The sequence below is a fragment of the Aricia agestis genome, chromosome 7 (genome assembly GCF_905147365.1).
Source record: "Aricia agestis chromosome 7, ilAriAges1.1, whole genome shotgun sequence".
Classification (NCBI taxonomy): domain Eukaryota; kingdom Metazoa; phylum Arthropoda; class Insecta; order Lepidoptera; family Lycaenidae; genus Aricia; species Aricia agestis.
The window spans coordinates 4,488,240-4,505,345 of record NC_056412.1 but is presented as its reverse complement, the minus strand read 5'-3'; the positions used below and the strand labels follow the sequence as shown (position 1 = coordinate 4,505,345).

The 17,106-nt window shown below is 39.1% G+C and overlaps 1 protein-coding gene across 1 annotated transcript; it reads right to left on the bottom strand.

Moving 5' to 3' along the window:
- Nucleotides 1–1,671: 1,671 nt before the first annotated feature.
- On the bottom strand, nt 1,672–15,887 carry LOC121729025. The gene is made up of 3 exons (XM_042117407.1): nt 14,713–15,887; nt 4,128–4,318; nt 1,672–1,676 (listed from the first exon to the last, which is right to left on the bottom strand). Exons 1-3 carry the CDS (start codon nt 15,885–15,887, stop codon nt 1,672–1,674), a joined length of 1,371 nt encoding a protein of 456 aa, XP_041973341.1.
- Nucleotides 15,888–17,106: the final 1,219 nt, after the last annotated feature.

Genomic DNA, 17,106 nt, shown 5'->3' with positions numbered 1-17,106 from the left:
GGCAGTTGCATTTATACCGTTTTGTGGTTAAAAAAAACTTGAGAGGTGTCAAGGGACACCCGAATGGAACGAAGTTATGTATTTCTTATGTTCAAAAAACCTGTATACATATACACGCAAAAAATATTCAAAAAAACGCTATCTATTGACGCCCAGGAATACTAACAACGCGTCGTTGTTTATTTAAAAAAATCCCCAACTGGTTGACGCACAGGAATACTTACTATCAACGCCCTCTGCCCCTAACATGCAGGTGCTAATAAAAATTGTCGAGGTCAAATCAAGGTCAAATAGCGTTCTGTCCAGCCTTCAGATTTACGCCAAACGCGCGATAAGGAACTTCGTTCCAATAGACAGCAACAGTAAAACCAAAGTGGTTTAAGAACGTTTTGATCAAAATATCAATGCAATGCATATAATACGCTTTACGCTATGTTAATTCTTATGAATGACAAGATGTTGACTGTAGATTCGTATTCAATGAACACAAAAAAATTCATCTCAACTATTGAAAATCAGATAAAAACATTGCCCATAATCCCGGACTCAAAGTATCCATCTCAGCTCTACATCTGAATCTACTTTGGATATAAAAAAAGAAACAGGCAGACAAATAAAAAGAAAAACGGGCACAATTTTGTATGAATAATTTATACGGTATGGAATAAATAGTAACTAGATGGCCACTCCTAACCTGTCACCATGTCACTACCAGTATACCGCAACCGTTATTACGATATAACTTATGAGGCTACATTAAATTTCCACCGAACTTTATATTTTAGCTTGTTCCTCATTTGAATAGATAACTCTTTATCAATATTATTAATATATTCATAATATAATGTACACTAGACTACTATGCGGAGCCTTAATGGACTTAGTAGGAATAAATATAAGTCCAGAAATGAAACAACTAGTAGATTTAAATGTATGTACTACTATCAAAAAAGTTGATTCATAGTCCATAGTCAGATGTTGGAACTACGTGATTTGGTCGCGTGATGTCAAACCCAGCCGACAGATCTTAACCAATATTGAATTGTCATAATCAGACCTCATGAAGTACCTGCCCGTCAAATGCTTACGAGTAAATTTACGTATATCATAATTCATAATAAGATCTTCATTTAATTACAGTTAAGTACTTAATATTCGATTCTGAGTGCGGCAATAATCCATGATTGTTTAAAGTATTTTACCCTTATACGACCTATATACCTTTTTTTTTATGAAATAAAGGGGCAAACGAGCAAACGGGTCACCTGATGGAAAGCAACTTCCGTCGCCCATGGACACTCGCAGCTTCAGAAGAGCTGCAGGTGCGTTGCCGGCCTTTTAAGAGGGAATAGGGTAATAGGAGAGGGTAGGGATAGGAAGGGAAGGGAATAGGGGAGGGTAGGGAAGGGAATAGGGTAGGGGATTGGGCCTCCGGTAAACTCACTCACTCGGCGAAACACAGCGCAAGCGCTGTTTCACGCCGGTTTTCTGTGAGAACGTGGTATTTCTCCGGTCGAGCCGGCCCATTCGTGCCGAAGCATGGCTCTCCCACGTATAAAACTTATACGAATTATATTCCATAGCCAAATTCGAAAATCGTAAATCGAACGGGATGAACATCTCGTTAGATCTACTATTATTTTATTATGAGTAGCTTCGAAGTTAGACTATCTAGGCTGGAATATATTGTGAGCATTTAGAAAGATATTAACTATAACTACAACTCTGTTTCACAAAAACTCGTTTATCGCGTGGGAACCGTACATTTTCCGGTATAAAAAGTATCCTATGTCCTTTCCCGGGACTCAAAGTATCTCCATACCACAGCAAAATTTATTCAGCGGTTTGGGCGTGAAGAGGTAACAGACAGACAGACACACTTTCGCATTTATAATTAGTACTTGATAGGCTTCGCCCGCGTAAATTAGAAATTTTACGAAAACCGTACATTTCCCATAAAAAATAGCTATACTCCCTTCACGTGGTCTAATCTATATCTGTGCCAAATATTGCCATAAAAATTGCTGCAGTAGTTCGTGAGATAAACCCTTTCTAATATTTCCCCCGTTTTTCCCATATTTTCCTGAGTTTCTTCGGTCGTATTAGTCTTAGCGTAATAATATATAGCCTATAAGCCTTACTCAATAAATGAGCTATCTAACACTGAAATAAGTTTTTAAATCGGACCTGTAGTTCCTGAGATTAGCGCGTTCAATCAAATATACTCTTAAGGTGTACAATATTAACTAAGTATAGATTTTTTTAAATTATCGCTTGACAAACTCGAGTCTCTATCTAAAAGACTATGAAAAGTACCAATAACAGGGTCATAATAGGCTCATAATTATGGAACGATGCATGGTATAATATGGTAGTGATGATGATGATGATGAATGTAATTTTCATAGTAGTATATGCTTTCCGTTCTTAAAATAATGCCGAAACTCCCAAACTTGTATCTTTAAAGAATCAGGAGTTCTCTCAGCACCTACCGAACCACGGTATACCAGGTATACCTCGTTGCAAAATCTTACTTGGTGGTAGCATATGCTTAGAATACTTCTCACGAAACCGACGTCACCACATGTTTCCCTATAAATTTTGAGGAGTTCCCTCGATTACTTATGGATCCTTCATCAAATCACTTTTGTGAATATAATACCAAATTGGGATGATACCCTATATACCAAAAGAAAAATTTTGAAAATCGGTTAACAAACGGCGGAGTAATCGTTGAACATAAAAAACAAACATAACACCTCCCCCATTTTGAAAGTCGGTTAAAATTGTAGCCTATGTGTTATTCTGATGTATAAGCTATATTATTGTAAAGTTTCATTAAAATCCGTTCAGTAGTTTATGCGTGAAAGAGTAACAAACATCCATACATCCAAACAAAATTTCGCCTTTATAATATTAGTAGGATGGACGATGAATTGATTTGCAAAGAAATCAATAATTTATAAAGCACTTACGTAAATCAATCTGAACAATGTAATCCGAAGACGATACAACAGTAAAAGCATTGCCGAAGTGAATCGAGATTTAATTAGCGCGCTTCCTCTACCGATAACATGCGCGTGCGCAGATAAGTGCGCCTTTGATTGCCTGATGCGTCTGGGTGTTCAAAATAGCTTCGAGCGGCAGATGTCGATGCTAATGCACTCACAAGTATGTTTAAATGCAATGAATAAATTACTTTAGTCATCGTTAAGGCGGTGGATCATGCATGCTTATGTGGATTATTTGACGTAATATGAGCGCAGTGTATGCGTTGTTGGTCCATTTTGATTTGTATGCATTGTTGCACTGCCCCCTAAATTGTATACAGGCTATATATACAATTAGGAGGTATGTAGCAATGCAATTAACATAACAATGTAACACAGTTCTTGAAAATGTAATTAATGCAAAAAAAATCTCGTAGCGCTACGAGCTACGACGTAGACGCCTACGACCTTTGTTACGAGTGTTTGGATTTTGACTTTTTAGTTTTTGTTATTCGCTTTTCCAAAAAATGAGTAGTTACGTAATATAATTTTTATCTTTGGTCATGGACTAATAAAAGAACTGGAGGACAGAGCACGCCGAAGACCTGCAGTGACGCACCCAATCCAAACATATTCCCCCTTGCTAATAAACGTTGTATAAGCTTTGAATAATACAGTATTTTGTTCCTGTCACACAAGTGACTTTTTTAATTGGATTGAAGAAGACAAAACACTGTATAACTATTCAAAGCTTATACAGCGTTTTAACAAATTATTATATATTATATACAGACTCAAATTTGTCACTACCCACTATTTTATTTACTTTGTTCGGCGCTCGGCATCCTCTAGTTTTTATAAGTCCATGTATCTATATATATAAAAGTCAAAGGTGACTGACTGACTGATTTACATAGTGATCTATCAACGCACAGCCCAAACCACTGGACGGATCGGGCTGAATTTTGGCATGCAGGTAGATGTTATGACGTAGGCATCCGCTAAGAAAGGAGTTTGATAAATTCCAACCCCAAGGGGTTCAAATAGAGGATGAAAGTTTGTATATAATAATACTTCTTAACGCGAGCGAAGCCGCGGGCAAAAGCTCGTTAATCATAAGAGTATGAAAGTACTTACGTTTAGTAGCGGCGTCGTTGGGCGGCAGTGGGGGCGGCGTGGTGGCGCGGTGCGCGGGCGGCGGGGGGGACAGGCGGCGAGCGTGCGCCGGCGCCGCGCTGGCGACGCGCACCCGCAGCGCGCGCGCCCCGCCACCCCCCACACCCCCCGCACCCCCGCACCACTCCTCCGGCCGGCACCCACTTGACGGCCTGCAACAATAAAAAATATATTAATATAATATGTATAGAATAAACAATAAGTCTATAAGTGCGAGTGGGACTCGCGCACGAAGGGTCCCGTATTTACTCTTTGGGTACGGAACCCTAAAAAGCCTTTTTTTTCTGCTGCAACAATACATTCGGGCCATTATATCTTATAACTTTAAACGATATATATATAATTCTAATCTCGGAATCGGCTCCAACGATTTTCATGAAATTTAGTATATACGCGGTTTTGGGGGTGTTAAATCGATCTAGCTAGGAATCATTTTTAGAAAACGTCATTTTATTCGTGTTTTATCGAATACCGAGCAAAGCTCGGTCAGATAGCTGGTCGGTAATTATTACTAAATAGTCGCGTACTGATTGAGCGAGCAGCGAATCCTCAGTCGGTCAAGACGTGTCTCGCCCGAGCGTGCCGCGACCCGAGCCTCGCAAGGCTGTCGCTTGGTCAGAGTCCGCGGCTATTAAGTATTCTACGAGACGATAAAAGTCATAATGTATGTACTCAATAAAAAAAGGTAGGAGAAAGAGGCTCTATACGTGTTTGGTTGCACTTGCATCTAAAAAGTCAAGTAGCCAACGAAGAAAATTGATATAGCTTTGTAGTGGCATATTAATATTCTTTACTGTGACAAATTCACTAGGACTATAATTCTAGTTTCTAAAATGCATTATGCAAGCTAATAGCTGCTAATAGTATGAGTAATGAGTATATTATATTTTCCATACAGGATACATCTTTGAAACCGCGCGCTGAGCCTCTATTAAACATTTAATTAATCTCTAAGGAACAAGTCCTATGCTATGTTACATTGATATGACCCAGTCCGCGGGAGGAAGGTAATGGCCAGATCAGTTATGATCGGGCCGGTCTAACGGTCCGGCGACGCGAATGGGATTCACTCCGCCCGCCGCGCCGAATTGAGCCGTCAGAGTACAGTCGTGACTTCGAAACGAGAGTACTGACTACTGATGGGAAATGTTAGGGCCCCAGTGATACTTGACACGAAGAAGATAAGGAATAAGTCAATTTTGCTACCCCCTTTATGTCACTCTAGCTAATATCTATTATGTGCTCTGGGTCTGGGCTCTGGGCAAATGCTCGGCTTGCCTCGCCTTAGATCGGGCTCTGCCTCTATGAGAGTCAATACGATGACCAATCTATCGGACATATGAATCAGTAAGGGCCTGTCCACATCACCACATCACGACGTCGTCAAGTTGGAACGGTACGGTAACGTGCCACGGTTTAACGTTAACATAACGTAAAATGCACACCGCATACCGCACCGTTCCACGTTGACGACGTCGTGACGTGGAGATGTGGACAGGCCCTTATACTGATTAAAAGTGCGTATGCCTAGTCCATATTCTATGTACACTTAATCGCCAATCGCCAGTTCAAGCTTTAAAGATCCGTTTGCAGGTGAAGTCCCATGTGAGGTGACGAGAATTCGATCTCGACGATGTAATAAAAATCCAGAATCTCCATTGATGTTCATAGATGCCCGGGCATTCTCATTGAGATCCCATTTAAATAGAAAAAAAACGCTCATAAATTAATACTTCCTATATACGCTTAGTGCTTGCCCATCCATATGAGATGCATGTAATGGACACTCTATACATGTATTCTTATTTCTTTGTTTATTTACGCTACTGTACGTACAGTCTCTGGAGCGTGGAGATAATAATATTGGCGTTCAAGGTCACTTCTGAAATGTATTGTAACGTAATAATGATAGTTCCTCTATTTAGACATGGTGCTTTATCCTAGTTAGTCACATGCGGGGTACTCTATCTATGGCTGATATTACACTGTTGCTCATAGAAAGAGTAGGCATAGCTGTTATAAATTATAACAGACATATTTTCAAACAACTGTAGCACCTCCATCGTGGGTATCGCAGTCACAATATATTTTAAATTGTTATGCGGCAGCCGGCTGCCGCTTGGGGATTGATGGGTTAAAACGAGATGACGATTTAAGTAAATCAAATATCCGTACTTTCATACTTTAATATTATAAATACGAAAGTGTGTCTGTCTGTGTGTCTGTTACCTCTTCACGTCCAAACCGCTTAACCGATTTTAGTGAATTTTGGTATGGATATACTTTGAGTCCCAGGAAAGGACATATGACACTTTTTATTCCGGAAAAATGTTCCCGCGCGATAGACGAATGTTGGCGCAACGGAGTTGAGGACGTTGTCTAGTTATGAATAAAGAAAGCCACACTAGTTACTACTTATACACTTGAAGTACCCTCCCCTATTCCCTTCCCTACCCTCCCCTATTACCCTATTGCCTCTGAAAAGGCCGGCAACGCACCTGCAGCTCTTCTGATGCTGCGAGTGTCCATGGGCGACGGAAGTTGCTTTCATAAAAAAATAGTAATTTTCCGTCCTTTGATGATTAGTCTGACATGCGCCACACATATAGGAGTAGTGTGTTTTCAAACACACTACTTATAGGCCGTACTATAAATAGTCCAAGCTACACTTTCTATCGCATTACATCAACGTAAAATACTAGTTTCATTAGGCATATGACAGAAAAAAATTAGTCGCTTATTAGTAAATTATGCGAAAACGAAAGTATACCAGAGCTAGGAAGCGTACATCTATATTAGACTTTGTTATGTAAGAGCATAGGCGTAGCTAACATTGTATCAGCTGTATTAATTATACGAATTCCTTAAGTTTTGGAGGTACTTATAATATGTACTTAATTGATTGTACTGTCGGTTCTTGGTGGAAATTCATGTTGAACACTAATAAAACACAATTTTTCACCTGAATATGATGTATTTCGAAACCGGTCGTGTTATTTGTTAAAATATATAGAATTATATCTTAATATTGTGGAAAAAGTGCATGAAAAATTGTGTTTTATTAGTGTTGGAGGTACTTACTCCTAAACGTCTGTAAAATATCTTGGTCTGGAGGCCACCAAAAAAGTATTGATTATTAAGTCTCCTAATGCGCTCTACCACCAGGCACCACAGCGTAAGAATTCAACTAATTTGTACAGCGTACATCTATATTAGACTTTGTTATGTAAGAGCATAGGCGTAGCTAACATTGTATCAGCTGTATTAATTATACGAATTCCTTAAGTTTTGGAGGTACTTATAATATGTACTTAATTGATTGTACTGTCGGTTCTTGGTGGAAATTCATGTTGAACACTAATAAAACACAATTTTTCACCTGAATATGATGTATTTCGAAACCGGTCGTGTTATTTGTTAAAATATATAGAATTATATCTTAATATTGTGGAAAAAGTGCATGAAAAATTGTGTTTTATTAGTGTTGGAGGTACTTACTCCTAAACGTCTGTAAAATATCTTGGTCTGGAGGCCACCAAAAAAGTATTGATTATTAAGTCTCCTAATGCGCTCTACCACCAGGCACCACAGCGTAAGAATTCAACTAATTTGTAAATAATATTCATTCAAATATAATTATCTATGAAAAGCTAAAAAGACATATTATTAATAAAATTTATTGTTGTTTTTGGTAAAAACTTTAATAGTGTTCATTAATCAAATCAATTAATAAATTTTTTACACTGAATGATTTTTGTTACTACTGAGTGATTTTTGTCATCAATATACTTAAACAAGTTACACGATAAAAACGAAAGTTAGCCCAATAGGAAGCACCATTTCTGGTAGTCTGTCAACTTTGTTACATCACGTCAATCACACATAATATTATAATATGTGGGTTAAATAATGATATATACTTATATTTAGCATCGCTACAAACATCGACAGGTGTAGAGTTTGTGTAGTTAATAGTTATAAGAGTCTAAACCCAGGATTTGATAGCTTTTAGATATTATAACTATCCATATTAATCTATACGTCTTTTTGACGTGGGAGAGCCATGCTTCGGCACGAATGGGCCGGCTCGACCGGAGAAATACCACGTCTTCACAGAAAACCGGCGTGAAACAGCGCTTCCGCTGTGTTTCGCCGAGTGAGTGAGTTTACCGGAGGCCCAATCCCCAACCCTTTTCCTTTCCCTACCCTCCCCTATTTCCTTCCGTACCTTCCCCTATTCCCTTCCGTACTCTGGTTCCGTGCGTTGCCGGCCTTTTAAGGGGTAATAGGGGTATTACCCCTTAAAAGGCCGGCAACGCACCTGCAGCTCTTCTGATGCTGCGAGTGTCCATGGGCGACGGAAGTTGCTTTCCATCAGGTGACCCGTTTGCTCGTTTGCCCCCTTATTTCATAAAAAAAAAATACCTACTACTTAATATTATAAATGCGAAAGTGTGTCTGTCTATCTGTTATCTCTTCACGCTTAAACCACTGAACCGATTTTGTTGAAATTTGGCATGGAGATACCTTGAGTCCCGGAAAAGGGCATAGGATACTTTTTACCCCAAAAAAATGTACGGTTCCCGCAATAAACGAATTTTGGAGCAACGGAGTTGCGGGCGTCACCTAGTATTAGAATATAAATGCAAAAGTGTGTCTGTCTGTCCGTTACCTCTTCATGGTGAAACCGTTGAACCGATTTTGCTGAAATTTGACATGGATACCTTGAGTCCCGGGAAAGGACACAAGGATTTTTTTTTCGGTTCCCGCGCGATATAAGAATTTAGGCGTAACGGAGTTGCAGACGTCACCTAACTTTATTATAAAATGGATTGTTTTTGTTGGGATTCCATTAGCACTGTGAACCACCGTCCAGTGGAGTTTTGTAGGGGCCTTTTAAGATACAATTTTTTCTTTAGCTGAGCCTCGTATAACTTTCCGGGTGATTAAAACCCAGGAATTCATGTTTAGAACAATCAGAATACGTATAACGTAACAGCAAATGTCGTGCTAATTGTTTCTTCGTTAAAAACTTACCAGCAGCACTTGTATTGTCAGTATGTAGATCATCACATAACGTTTACCTGCATCTGTTATGTTAAAACCCGGTTTGTCTACGTTACGAATTACGATATAACGATTGCTCATTATTGGACATATTACAGCAATGTTTTCACGATAAGGGCAGCTCCAACGCGGCGTAGTTTGTATGGATTATGGAGTCCTGAATATTGCACAGTTCTGAATACTTTTTGGGTAATGGCAAAATGTCAAACCCAAAATTGAAACATTTTCTAAACATAGATACTACATTATATTTCCAAGAATTTGATCCGAGCGAAAATACTATATCTTAAAATATTTTCGATAGAAAAAAATCACAAAGATGCACATATAATTTTCATTGCCTAAGCCGTGCATTAAACTAAGTTAATATTTTAACAAATTGTATAAAACTCTACCTCTATTATTGAGACACTGTCTGACCTGGGCCCTGGCGGATTTTTAAAATGTTGTATATTTATCGAGTTATTAACAAAATTTAAGTGGAGTATACGTGGGAGAGCCTTGTAAGGTGTGAGCATCTGTGTTGTCCCAATTAACAACAATCCGATCATCATGTTCGTAGGGCCCTACGGCACATTTTTTTTTTGTTAAGGACCTTATAAATTACGACTTACTTCCCTTTTAAAATATACTGTTATTTAAGAATATAAGAGTAATTTAGTAGAGTTTATACTTTAACAAAAAAATTGTGGCCTTAATTTGTAACACCCACTTTTTCAAGAAGATTTCTTTATAGCTCAATTTTCCACCCTCATTAAAAGATTAGACTATTATTTGACGTGATGTTTATAAAATTAAATTAATGAATAAGTGAACATTATAAAATAAATATAATTTGAATCTCTTTGGTAGAAAATATTTTCAAAAAATCAATTTAACTTTCGAGCTGCCTGATACTGCTGAATTTTGTCGGAAAACGCGGCACCGGTTTTTCAAAGACATTTATTTTTATCTTTACGATATTACAAAACAGAAATGCTATTTTTAAAAGCTTGTTTATTTTCCTTTCTTTTATCAATTTATTTATTCCGAGATTAGATTTTTTTTTTTTTTAGGCGTTTTCTTTGAAAATGAACGATTTTTAACAACTGGGATAGACTTTTCAAACAACCCTCGTGTATCACTCAGACGAATTTGATACTTTGTTTGAATAGGGCGACTAACGCCAAAAATCAACAAACATCGTCCTTCTCTCTTCACACTCACGTCTCTCTTTCATAATATGCCAGGTGAAAAAGGACGACGCGGAATCATCGCCAAGTTTTTTTAAAATGAAATAAGGGGGCAAACGAGCAAACGGGTCACCTGATGGAAAGCAACTTCCGCCGCCCATGGACACTCGCAGCATCAGAAGAGCTGCAAGTGCGTTGCCGGCCTTTTAAGAGGGAATAGGGTAATAGGGGAGGGTGGGGAAGGGAAGGGAAAAGGGGAGGGTAGGGTAGGGGATTGGGCCTCCGGCAAACTTACTCACTCGGCGAAACACAGCGCAAGCGCTGTTTCACGCCGGTTTTCTGTGAGAACGTGGTATTTCTCCGGTAGAGCCGGCCCATTAGTGCTGAAGCATGGCTCTCCCATGTATGATCACGTATATTTAATGTGTGGACAGCGATGGTCATTTTTTTTCTTAAAACGCACCCTGATCGAAACTAATCGGTGACCCCTGTATTAGCATAATATGTTACGTTAATCATATTATGTTGTTGTATAATTCTATTACATGATAACGTTGAATATTCAGTTTAAACACACTTTTAATTGTTTCTGTGATATAATATTAGCGTATTAATGATGATTTATAGTTTTTGAAGTGGAACTTCTTTAGGCGCGTTGAGAGTGAAATAATATAAAATATCAACTGGAAGATTAAATACAGTTGCACTATCATGTAGCAAGGTGTATTGTTACTAATCTAATAATAATAGCTCCAGGCAATCGCCAAATTGTATGATTTGCGTAACGCCAACCGTGCGTGCCCTTGCTCGCAGACCAAAATATACTACAGCTGAACCATAAACAACCTTATTACGAGAACGATACGGTCTATTCTAACACTATTTTATGCTAAATTCAGATGCTTCAGACCAGCTTATAGTTATTATTAACTTTAATATACGAAGCACATGCTCCTATTTTATTTGACGTAAAAGTTGGGACACTGCGCAGTATCTTTCTACAAAGATTATGGAATATTATATTTATCAAGCCCGAGGTGCAATATAAATATCTTAGCATACACTTGCTAGAAAGGTCAGACTCATTAGTTGTATGTCAATTTCTCAACTCAATGAGGTAGCTTAAATAAGATAAACCCTTCGATGATGATCCCATTGTTTTGTATGACATGTCAAAGATACAGGACATGTCAAATGGACCAAAGAAAGAAGGTTTGAAGCACAATTTTGTGAAATAAATATTAGATACCCATGGATCTTTTCAGATAATTTAACGGTGTATTCATTATTTTCATTAACTTTTCTGGTTATTTTGAATTATTTTATTGACGCAGCTGTTAACATTCAGTAACTAAATTACCAAATTAGTTTTTGTATCTCCTGCCGGGTCAAAAACGGACACGCTGAAGTTTCGATCGTTGTTATTTTTGGCCAAAACGCTACCGTTAAATCATAAATGTTATTAAGTCGGTTAGTTTGTTTGTGTGTATTCGAACGGGAACATTTCCTTGTATAGACAAATCAACGAGGAAATCAGCGAATCACACGCGGTCGTTGAACCCGCTACGAGGCAAAATAATCTCATCATAATTGTTACATCTTTCTACAGACAATGATATAATTAAGATTGTGTCTAAGTTAGAGCTGCAGATTGTTATGTGGTTCCGCATCTGCTATCTTTGTTTAATCTTCGTTATGAATTAAATGTAATAAGTGCTTCTGTAATTTACAAATCATATCTTACGATTAAACTACGAAAGCAAAAGTTTCTTGACTTAGCATTGTTCACTAGGATAAGTATATTATGTACTTTAATTTTGATTGACACAGGAGTTATTTTGTAAATTGTACAAGAGGATACGCAATACACAAAAGTTCTAATCCATTACTCTCCTAACCCCGTGGTGATTCCCAGGGATGGCGAGATATACAGTGTGTAACAAAAATAAGTGATAATACTTTAGTGTGTGTACGTGTTCCTTGTAGAGAGCTCACTGTAAAAGTAGCAGCGCTCAAAGACGAAAAATTTTTTTCACTTTTGTATGGGCATGGGCCCGAGCGTCACGAGATTCCCCATACAAAAGTGAAAAAAAATGTTGGTCTTTCAGCGCTGCTACTTTCACATTGAACTCTCTACAAGGAACACACCCTAAAGTATTATTACTTATTTTTGCTACACCCTGTATTAGCTGTATATGTATTTCTTTCTGTAGAGTGTAGATAATACATTAGCGTCTGTTTTTGCGTCTGATTTTACGTGATCACCTTTGTCATCAGATTTTAAAACAAATTTTGCTTTTTAAGCCGAAATGGAAAGTCAAACCTACGACCTCCACAGTCGAAACTTAGCCACCGGACCCCAAAGGTATATTTAATACACAATTGACAATTGACATGGATTCTCTCAGCAACTCAACGCTAATATTACGATGTTGTGTAACATGCCAACTTTTTCATTATTTCTCACACACCAATTTACCGTTTTTGTGTTTTTGATGTACAAGGCGGAAGACATTTATTTTTTGTTCTAGTTTTGTGTACTAATTTGAAAGTTTCAAAACAGTTTTGCAGATACCTATACTCCACTCGGGCTAACTTGTCGCTAGCGGTCATTGACTCCCTGTCAAAAACTTGTCATTTTCCATATAAAACCACGATTGACAATATCTGACACTTCATTGTCAATCGCGGCTTATATGGAAAATTACGAGTTTTTGACAGGGAGTCAATGACCGCTACCGACAAGTTAGCCCGAGTGGAGTATAGTAATAAATTTATATTTAGAAAAAAATATGTGTTAGATGCATCTCAATATGAATTTTTACTTAGTTTAAATCATTACTAATATTTTCATTTTAACTTGCAATATAAGTATACTTTAAACTCAATTAACGAACTTATGAATAAAACATTACAAAATGCCGGTGTTTATTACGTCAATTAACCATATTTTTTATTAAGAATTATTGCAACTAAGAAATCGACAGAAAATATAAAGTTATTTTTCATCATAAATAATGTTTTGAGGACACAAAAAAACGTAAAATACTTCGGAAAAAACAGTTCGCTTTAACCAGACTATGGCTGCAACAGTGTTAATGGACTATATTATATACAGTCGAATAGATGTTTATCTCTTACATAATCCACCCCTGCAGGATATAGTATACTTAACACTTCATATACGAGTGATAATGGTAATACTTATACACTGTATAATATTACTTTAGGAAGCACATTATTGAATATTTGAGATTGTATAACTTGTGCTATTGGGTGATCTGCAGATAAACCTCAAATTGGGACCAACAATTATCACGGTTTACATAATCAGATTAATTAATATGATAAGGTTAACAATTAGAAAAATGAAAGTTTGTTTGAATTAACGGTTTCTAAGGTAATTAAAGCCGGTTTATCGCTGGTGACAGCACAGAATACATATTATTAGTACAGTGACAGTAATAAAAGCATGACGTGACTTTTAAAAAACATTTAAAGAAATGTTTTTAAAAGTCACGTTAAGTGTTAAGAGCGTGTGTTTGTGTGTGTCGGAAATATCAAAGCACGCTAGCCCCGCCTACACACCATTCATAAATTCCAGAATCGTGCCCCCGGGCATTGTGCTTTGCGCTGCAGCTAATAGTGAACAATATCGCGTTACAATGGTTCCCGCATTATAAAGTTCCCGAAAGTAAAGGTCGCAAGACGTCCCAAAAATGTTTATGATGAATATACTTGAATATTAAAATATGCAATACTAATATTTCCTTTAGTGTTATTAGTATTATTTTATAAAGTGTGTGATTGTGTAATGCAAGTTATTTCATGATAGTAACTCAATAAGTGTAACAGATATTTGTTGAAAAGCCCAGAAAGGTTCATAATTTCGACAAATATAGTTCTATCGAGTCAAAATAAGTGAATAGTGTTTTCCGTTAGGCAAATATCAGATAAATATACAATGATTAAATGAATCTCAATTTTATTTAAATCAATCGTCTTTCAGGATCGTAATACTTATTAGAAAATACAGCAAAATTTGACAGCCCGCTCATAAATATATATGTATTAAGGGCTGGTTTACATTATTCCAATCCAGTATTGCTGGTCCAGCGCTGGATTTAATATCCAGCGCTGGACCAGCAATAATTTAAACGGGTTCTTGAATGCACTTTAAAAGTTAATGTTACACAAAAAACTATTACTGGCATTCCAATTTTACTGTAACTTCGGTGTCAGTGACTTGAAAGAGCACAAGCGATTAGGAGGTTTGTCTTATTAAATAGTCTTGTGCCATCACTCACCGTTTTCTCCAATCCTGGATGAAGCTCCAATCACAGTGTTCGTCCTCGTCCAGCACCGTGGCCTCGTTCTGGTCCAATTTCCCCCCACTGTGCACCAACTCCACTAGCTGACGAGCCCGCTCGTAGTTCCCCTCGAACTGCACCACTACGAACCCGTCCGCACCCATCGTCTCGTGCACGTCCTTCTTATAAGTGGCATCGTTGATCGGAGGGGCTTCTGGTTCCTTGGCCTCCTCCGGCGCTATCTCGGCATATATGGCCTCGGGGACCTCCACTTCCGACACCAGCTGCGTCCCTCCTTTGTCTACCTCCCTATTCGTTCCCGCGTCGCTCTCGTCCAGCGGCTGATTCACATAAATCGCCTCCTCCTTCGGCGAGCGGTCCGCCTGCTTCTCCTTCTTGTCCTCCTCCTTTTTCTGCTCGTTGTGCTTCCGAATGATAGAATCTCCGAAGTATATGACGACCTTGTTATTGTTCTGCGTGATCTTGTTGGCCAGCTCGCCGGGGGCGGCCGTTTTCTTGTTCCTCTCGAGTCGCTCGGCCAGCTCATCGTAGCAGGGCGGGCGGGTGCCCATCTTCCTGTCGGGGGTGTCGCGGGCGTGCTTGTCGACGCTGGTGTAGACCGGCGGGCGGCAGCAGTCGTCCGGCCGCGGCCGCGCGTCGCCGCCACGCTCCGCCGGCGCCGCCTGGAGCGGCACGTACTTCTCGTGCACGTTTTTAGATTGCGCCGACTCATGTTTTTTGAAATTCAATACGCTCCTCCGGGGATTGGGTTCCGCTGAATCGCCGGAGCTCGGTTTTTTCGAGCGCGAGTTGCCGAGCATCTTGAACAGGGGTTTGTGCTCGACGTACTTTACCCGGTCGGTGCTGGGCGCCCGCCGCATCGCGAAGGGGCCCGCGTCCTCGACGGCGGGGGTGTACAGCTGCTCGCAGCTGGTGGACTTGTGCGGGGAGGCGCGCGGCTTGGGGGGTGCGAGGGGCTCGCGGCTCTGCCAGTGGCGCACCGACATCCTCGCGGCCCCCCGGATGAACTTCATGGGCTCCCAGGCCTCGGCCTTCCTGAGTATGAAGTTGTCGGCCATGCCGTGCTTGCCGGGGGGCTTGCGGGAGTCGGCGGCGCGGCAGGACTGCAGCTCGCGGCAGAGGAAGCACTGGCAGCGCGCGGAACACAGCATGTCTGCGCGAGCGCGGCGGTCGCACTGTGGCGGACGGTCGCGCCGCCCCGCTACCATCACTCTTACCTGCACACGACTCTACGGGGTGATTACCGTAATACGCGATTCACGTTGTCACTGTCAGCAGCAAAGAGACCGTGAATTTAGAAAAATGGACTCGTGCAAAAAAATTTGCTTAATCTACTAAATTAGTTCGTACGCTCCAGTTGTAATCTTATTTGAATGTCTATAACGTTAACGTTAGTTATTATCAGAACATATTAAACCATCTAGTATAATAAGAGTACTTCATCAAGATCTAATAAATATCTATAATTAATAATTTAATGAACATTATTAATTTTATCATTACTCATTAATTACTACTAAGTATTGGCTCTGAAGTACTGAAGTACAGTAATGTATTTCAGCTGAGCGGATGTGGTCTGAGAGTGGCTTTGTATCATCCACACATGTGCATACAATTAGCAATATCCTATTTGTTTGATACAAAATATTAAGCTGAAACCTATTGAACTAATCATCAAAATAGATAATGCAATAATTTACTTTACAACTGGGGTTTTAAAATACTTTAAAGCCGATATGGTATAAACTTAAAAAATATTATGTCTAACACTGTACACTAGAAAACAAATCTGGCCATTTAGCCGAAACTTTTTCGTTCTATAACGAAGCGAAAACGAAAAGATTTTGGCTCACCCCCCAGATGTGTGTATTAGTGTATTAGTGTAAAAAGATCTCAACAAATATTTTAAAGTTGAAGTCTCAACTGTGGAAAGATTTTCTTAAATTGACATAGAGTACTCTTGATAACGAGAAAAAGTAAACTTACAGCGTTACTACCTAACGACTTTATTCTTTTATGCAATCGGCTATTAGTAACTGTAATAAAATGAATGGGTCACTAAACTGTAGGGTCCATTCCCACCACGGCCGACCACGTGTTGCCGATTAACGGAGACCATCGCAATCGACTCGATTACACTTCATCTGATGTCTGGTTAATGTTAGGAGATCGCAGCTTTTGGTACTTATGAAACACTTGAAATCATCATCTGCGGGGCTAAAATGGTCACATTTAGCAATTCCTCGCAATCAATTCAGCAAATGAACTGTCAAAACTGTCAAACTGACATATGTCAAATCAGTACAAAAATTCAGAAATGAATTGCAAGCAGAGTTGCATTTTGCGATTTTAGAAAAATGAATCATATTA

Coding starts and splice junctions, on each gene's coding strand:
- LOC121729025 (XM_042117407.1), bottom strand. CDS start 15,887: ATGCTGTGTTCCGCGCGCTGCCAGTGCTTCCTCTGCCGCGAGCTGCAG. Junction 4,319..14,712: donor ATCCAGGATTGGAGAAAACG/GTGAGTGATGGC, acceptor TTATTGTTGCAG/GCCGTCAAGTGGGTGCCGGC.